The sequence below is a fragment of the Salarias fasciatus genome, chromosome 11 (assembly GCF_902148845.1).
Source record: "Salarias fasciatus chromosome 11, fSalaFa1.1, whole genome shotgun sequence".
NCBI classification, from domain to species: domain Eukaryota; kingdom Metazoa; phylum Chordata; class Actinopteri; order Blenniiformes; family Blenniidae; genus Salarias; species Salarias fasciatus.
The window spans coordinates 34,374,973-34,379,994 of NC_043755.1; the positions used below are offsets into that span (position 1 = coordinate 34,374,973).

Consider the following 5,022-nt stretch of genomic DNA (forward strand, 5'->3'; position numbering starts at 1 on the left):
GAGCTTTTTCTTTTCTTACTTTTTATGTTCTGTGAAGCACTTCGGTCAACTCAAGTTGTTTTTTAATCTGCTATACAAATAAAATTGAATTGGACTGAACTGGCCTGGAACCAGGAGCTCTATGTGTTTATTTACACTGAAAATCAGCATTTTTCACTGGGTTCTACTGGGTTCTACTGGGTTCTACTGGGTTCTACTGGTTCCACTGAGACCTGGGCTCCTCTTGAAACCAGCATCATCGCCCCCTGCTGGAATTTCCCTACAGTTACAGCTTTTCATCACTTCAGCATGATCTTCATGTTCTACCAGCGGAGGGGGAGCAGAGGGTGGAGGTGGATCAGAACCCTCCGGCCGGCGCTCCTGCTGCGTCGGACTGATCAGAAAGAAAAAACTGTTTTTTTCAGGTCTGAAGCTTTAATGAGGCTTTAATGAGAAAACAGCTGAATAAATTAGTCTGCTTTAAACACACACACACACACACACACACACACACACACACACACACACACACACACACACACACACAACACACACACACACACACACACACACACACACACATCCTCAGCTGCACATGATGCCCCCCCCGCCGGCGTCCTGCTGCTCTCCGGGGGGCAGGGCTCCGTCCAGCAGCAGGCCATACGGCGGCGGCGGCGCCTCCTGGCTGTAGAGCCTCCTGTTGGAGCTCCAGGCGTCCGGCGGCGGCGGCGGCTGGGGGAGGGGGCAGTTCGTGAGGCGGGGGAGGGGGCGGGGGTAGGCAGCCTGCTGCCGCGCCACCTTCCGGGCGTAGTAGCGCCGCGACGCCGCTCTCCACGCCGCCCGCTTGATCCGCTGGGCCTCCTCCGGCAGCTGCGATGTGGGAACACCGCGCTTCCTGTTCCTGAGGAGGAGAGGGGGTGAGGACACTGGGGGGGGGGGGGGGGGGGGGGGCTTCTGGCTCCGGTCCAGTTCCTCTGAAGAACCGGTTTCTCCCACTGATCAGGAGGAACGTCGAGCCGGATCCATCAAGCTGGAAGATCCTCAGAAATCCTACTGCATATGAACGCATCATGGCTCTAACCCCGCCCCCTAATGGTAACCCCGCCCCCTGCCCATAAGGTCTCATCTCCAGACAGTCCAGAGCAGAAACACCTGGACCTGGTTTTGGATCTGGACCGGGGCCGGAGCAGAGCGGACCACTGAGACCCGTGTGGGACCGGGAAGCGTACTGACCTCAGGTGGTCTCCCTCGGAGGTCTGCGGCCCCCCCGGGTCCCGGGGCTTCTCCCTGAAGGTCGTCCTCTGGCTGCTGTCCAGCGGCTCTGCGGGACCAGGACCGGGACCGGGACACACGTCAGGCGGACCGCGAAGAACACCTCACCCCCCCCCCAGAGCCCCGCCGGTCTTACTTCTGCCCCCGGGGACGGACCCCGGGCTCCGCCCCCCCGCCGCCCCGTCCTCGCTCATCTCCCACTTGATGAGGACGGCGTCCAGCTCGCAGGACTCCTCCTTGACGGCGGCCCCGCAGGCGTCCGGCGCCCCCGAGGCCCCCGAGGCCTCCGAGGACCGGTCCAGGACCGGCCGGCCGGGGGGGGACGGCGCGGCCGACTCCAGGCTGTGGGGGGACACGAGGGAGGGGGGGCTGCCGAAGAGGCCCACTGGGGAGAGACCGGGGACAAACCGTCAACCTGTCCATGTGGACCCCGTCACTGCTGGACCAGCGGAGTGGACGTTCAAATGTGACTCATGTATTGTTAGAATGTTTCATGTCTTTCAATTTGGGGTATCGCTGTATGACTGACTGGGACTGAGTGATGTGCAAGTCTGACTGTAGCGCTCTGTGACTGTAGCGCTCTGACTGTAGCGCTCTGTGACTGTAGCGCTCTGTGACTGTAGCGCGCTGTGACTGTAGCGCTCTGTGACTGTAGCGCTCTGACTGTAGCGCTCTGTGACTGTAGCGCTCTGTGACTGTAGCGCTCTGTGACTGCAGCGCTCTGTGACTGTAGCGCTCCGTGACTGTAGCACGCTCTGACTGTAGCGCTCTGTGACTGTAGCGCTTCGTGACTGTAGCGCGTTCTGACTGTAGCGCTCCGTGACTGTAGCACACTGTGACTGTAGCGCTCCGTGACTGCAGCACGCTCTGACTGTAGCGCTCTGTGACTGTAGCATTCTGTGACTGTAGCACGCTCTGACTGTAGCACGCTGTGACTGTGGCGTTCTGTGACTGTAGCGCTCCGTGACTGTAGCACGCTCTGTGACTGTAGCACGCTCTGTGACTGTAGCACGCTCTGACTGTAGCGCTCCGTGACTGTAGCGCTCCGTGACTGTAGCGCTCCGTGACTGTAGCGCTCCGTGACTGTAGCGCTCCGTGACTGTAGCACGCTGTGACTGTAGCACGCTGTGACTGTAGCACGCTGTGACTGTAGCGCTCCGTGACTGTAGCGCTCCGTGACTGTAGCACGCTCTGACTGTAGTGCTCCGTGACTGTAGCGCTCCGTGACTGTAGCACTCCGTGACTGTAGTGTTCTGTGACTGTAGCGCTCCGTGACTGTAGCACGCTCTGACTGTAGTGCTCCGTGACTGTAGCGCTCCGTGACTGTAGCACTCCGTGACTGTAGTGTTCTGTGACTGTAGCGCTCCGTGACTGTAGCACGCTGTGACTGTAGCGCTCCGTGACTGTGGCGCTCTGTGACTGTAATGCTCTGTGACTGTAATGCTCTGTGACTGTAATGCTCTGTGACTGTAATGCTCTGTGACTGTAATGCTCTGTGCCTGTAATGCTCTGTGACTGTAATGCTCTGTGACTGTAATGCTCTGTGACTGTAACGCTCCGTGACGAGCGCTCCGTGACTGTAACGCTCTGTGACTGTAACGCTCTGTGACTGTAGCGCTCCGTGACTGTAGTGCTCCGTGACTGTAACGCTCTGTGACTGTAACGCTCTGTGACTGTAGCGCTCCGTGACTGTAGCGCTCCGTGACTGTAACGCTCTGTGACTGTAACGCTCTGTGACTGTAGCGCTCTGTGACTGTAACGCTCTGTGACTGTAACGCTCTGTGACTGTAGCGCTCCGTGACTGTAACGCTCTGTGACTGTAACGCTCTGTGACTGTAGCGCTCTGTCTTTTTTATGTTTACCTGCTCAGGGACCACAGATGGAAATGAGCCCAGGCTAAATCTGGTGTGAAGCATCTTTAAATGATGCTTTTCACACATTGTCCCTGTGAAATAAACCAACAAACTAAACTAAACTAAACTGAGGGACAGACAGTCTGCTCCGGTCAGTTTATCAACACAGAAGGATCCGAGTCCAGAGGACGGGAGTCCAAACCTCAAACCACAAACCCACGTCCCCTGACTGGTCCTGTCTCTGCTGCGTCTCAAGGACCAACAGTCTGGAACGGACCGGTGCCGATGTTACTGTCTGCGTCTGTGGAGTCTACCCCGTTAGGTCTACGTCTGCTGTGTCCAGGTCTAACAGCCTGATGGGTCTACGCCTGTCGGGCGTCTATCAGGTCTACGTCCATCGTTGTCCAGTCCAGCAGGCGGGACAGAACCACCGTCCCAGCTGTTTGTCAGCTGATCATTTGTCAACCAGATGCTCCAGAGCAGCGTTCACGGCTCCGTCAGACGGAGACTCCGTCCTCAAGTCTACGTCAGTTTCCAAGCTTCCAGATGGAGACACTCGCTCAAACAGTCCTGGATAAACATTCAGCTTCAGTCCAGACCCCCACGCGTCCCTCCACCCGTCCCTCCACCCTCTTCATGCCTGTCCCAGACCAAACCAGGATCTGGTCTGTCCGGAGTCCTGGACCCTCCCGGGTCCTCCTCCCGGTGGAGGGGGCCCTGCGGGGGGGGTCAGTCCCGGACTCGGGTGGAGCTCCTCCACCTGCAGGAGGGCAGACGGGTGTAGCTCATGTTTACTCACATGAAATCCTCATCTCACAGTCCTGCCGTGCGGCCGCGGCGTCCTGGTCCCCGCAGGCCGGGTCCCCGCAGGCCGGGTCCCCGCCCTCCGGGTCGCTGCCCCCCGGGTCGCCGCCCCCGGGCTCCTCGGAGCTGCGGGCCTCCAGCAGCCCGCAGGAGCAGCCCCGGCGCCGCAGCAGCCGCAGCTCCCGCTCCAGCTCCGTCAGCCGGCCCTCCAGCCGCCGGATCTCCCGGTCCCGGTCCTCCACCATCCGCCGGTACTCGCGGCTCCGCGCGCCGTTCACGCTGCACAGCACGTTGATGACGGAGTCTACGGCGAGCCGGACGGCGTTCTCCAGCACGGCGGCCTCGTGGTCCCGCAGGGGGGGCTGGAAGAGCCGCTCCGGGCCCCGGTTCATGCTGCTTCGCGGGGCTTCGGCGGACAAAAACAACGGAAACGACGGGAAATAAACAGCCCCGCTCGGGAAGCTCTTCTTCTCCGGAAATCCGCTGCCGCGGCGGCGGAGCGCCGCGCCGCGCCGCCACAGCGGCTCCTGCTGGTCACAGGCAGCCATGACACCCCCCCTCCCCCCCCCCGTGTGTTCGGTTTTTCTTCTTCACTGGAAATGTGAGGAGGAGCACGGCGCCGCCTGCAGCGGCTCCTGCTGGTCACAGCGGGCCATTACACCACGAGTCTGCTCTCTTTCTCATGGGCAGGGTTGTTCAACCTGCGGCTCTGGAGCCACATGTGGCCCTTCGGTCTCTCTGTAGCGGCTCTATGAAGCCTTCACCACATGAAACGAGAAGAAACATTTAACTGATTCATACTATAGTGACTCGCTGCAGTACTTTCCAAGGGATTAAAAAAGGTTCAAATAAAATTTGGAGAAATTGGTGAAACCACAAGAAATGGAGGGAAAAATGATTGAAAACCTGAAATGTGTAGAATTTTTTAAAAAATGAAATTAAATATGGTTGGAAAAGCATGGAAAACTGCTTCAGAAGAGGTAAAATGGTTCAAACTGCTAAAAATATCAAAATTGTCAGCAAAAAAAAAAACTTGAAAATGGAGCAAAACTGTTAAAATCAGGAACAAAACAGGTTAAATGTAGCAAATGTTCATTTTTCTGAACTGTAGTTA

General features: G+C 58.0%; 1 protein-coding gene across 1 annotated transcript; it reads right to left on the bottom strand.

Moving 5' to 3' along the window:
• Positions 1–402: 402 nt before the first annotated feature.
• LOC115397360 (uncharacterized) lies at positions 403–4,417 on the bottom strand. The gene is made up of 4 exons (XM_030103622.1): positions 3,904–4,417; positions 1,388–1,636; positions 1,213–1,300; positions 403–880 (listed from the first exon to the last, which is right to left on the bottom strand). Exons 1-4 carry the CDS (start codon positions 4,298–4,300, stop codon positions 565–567), a joined length of 1,050 nt encoding a protein of 349 aa, XP_029959482.1. The 5' UTR covers positions 4,301–4,417; the 3' UTR covers positions 403–564.
• Between the last annotated feature and the right edge of the window lie 605 nt (positions 4,418–5,022).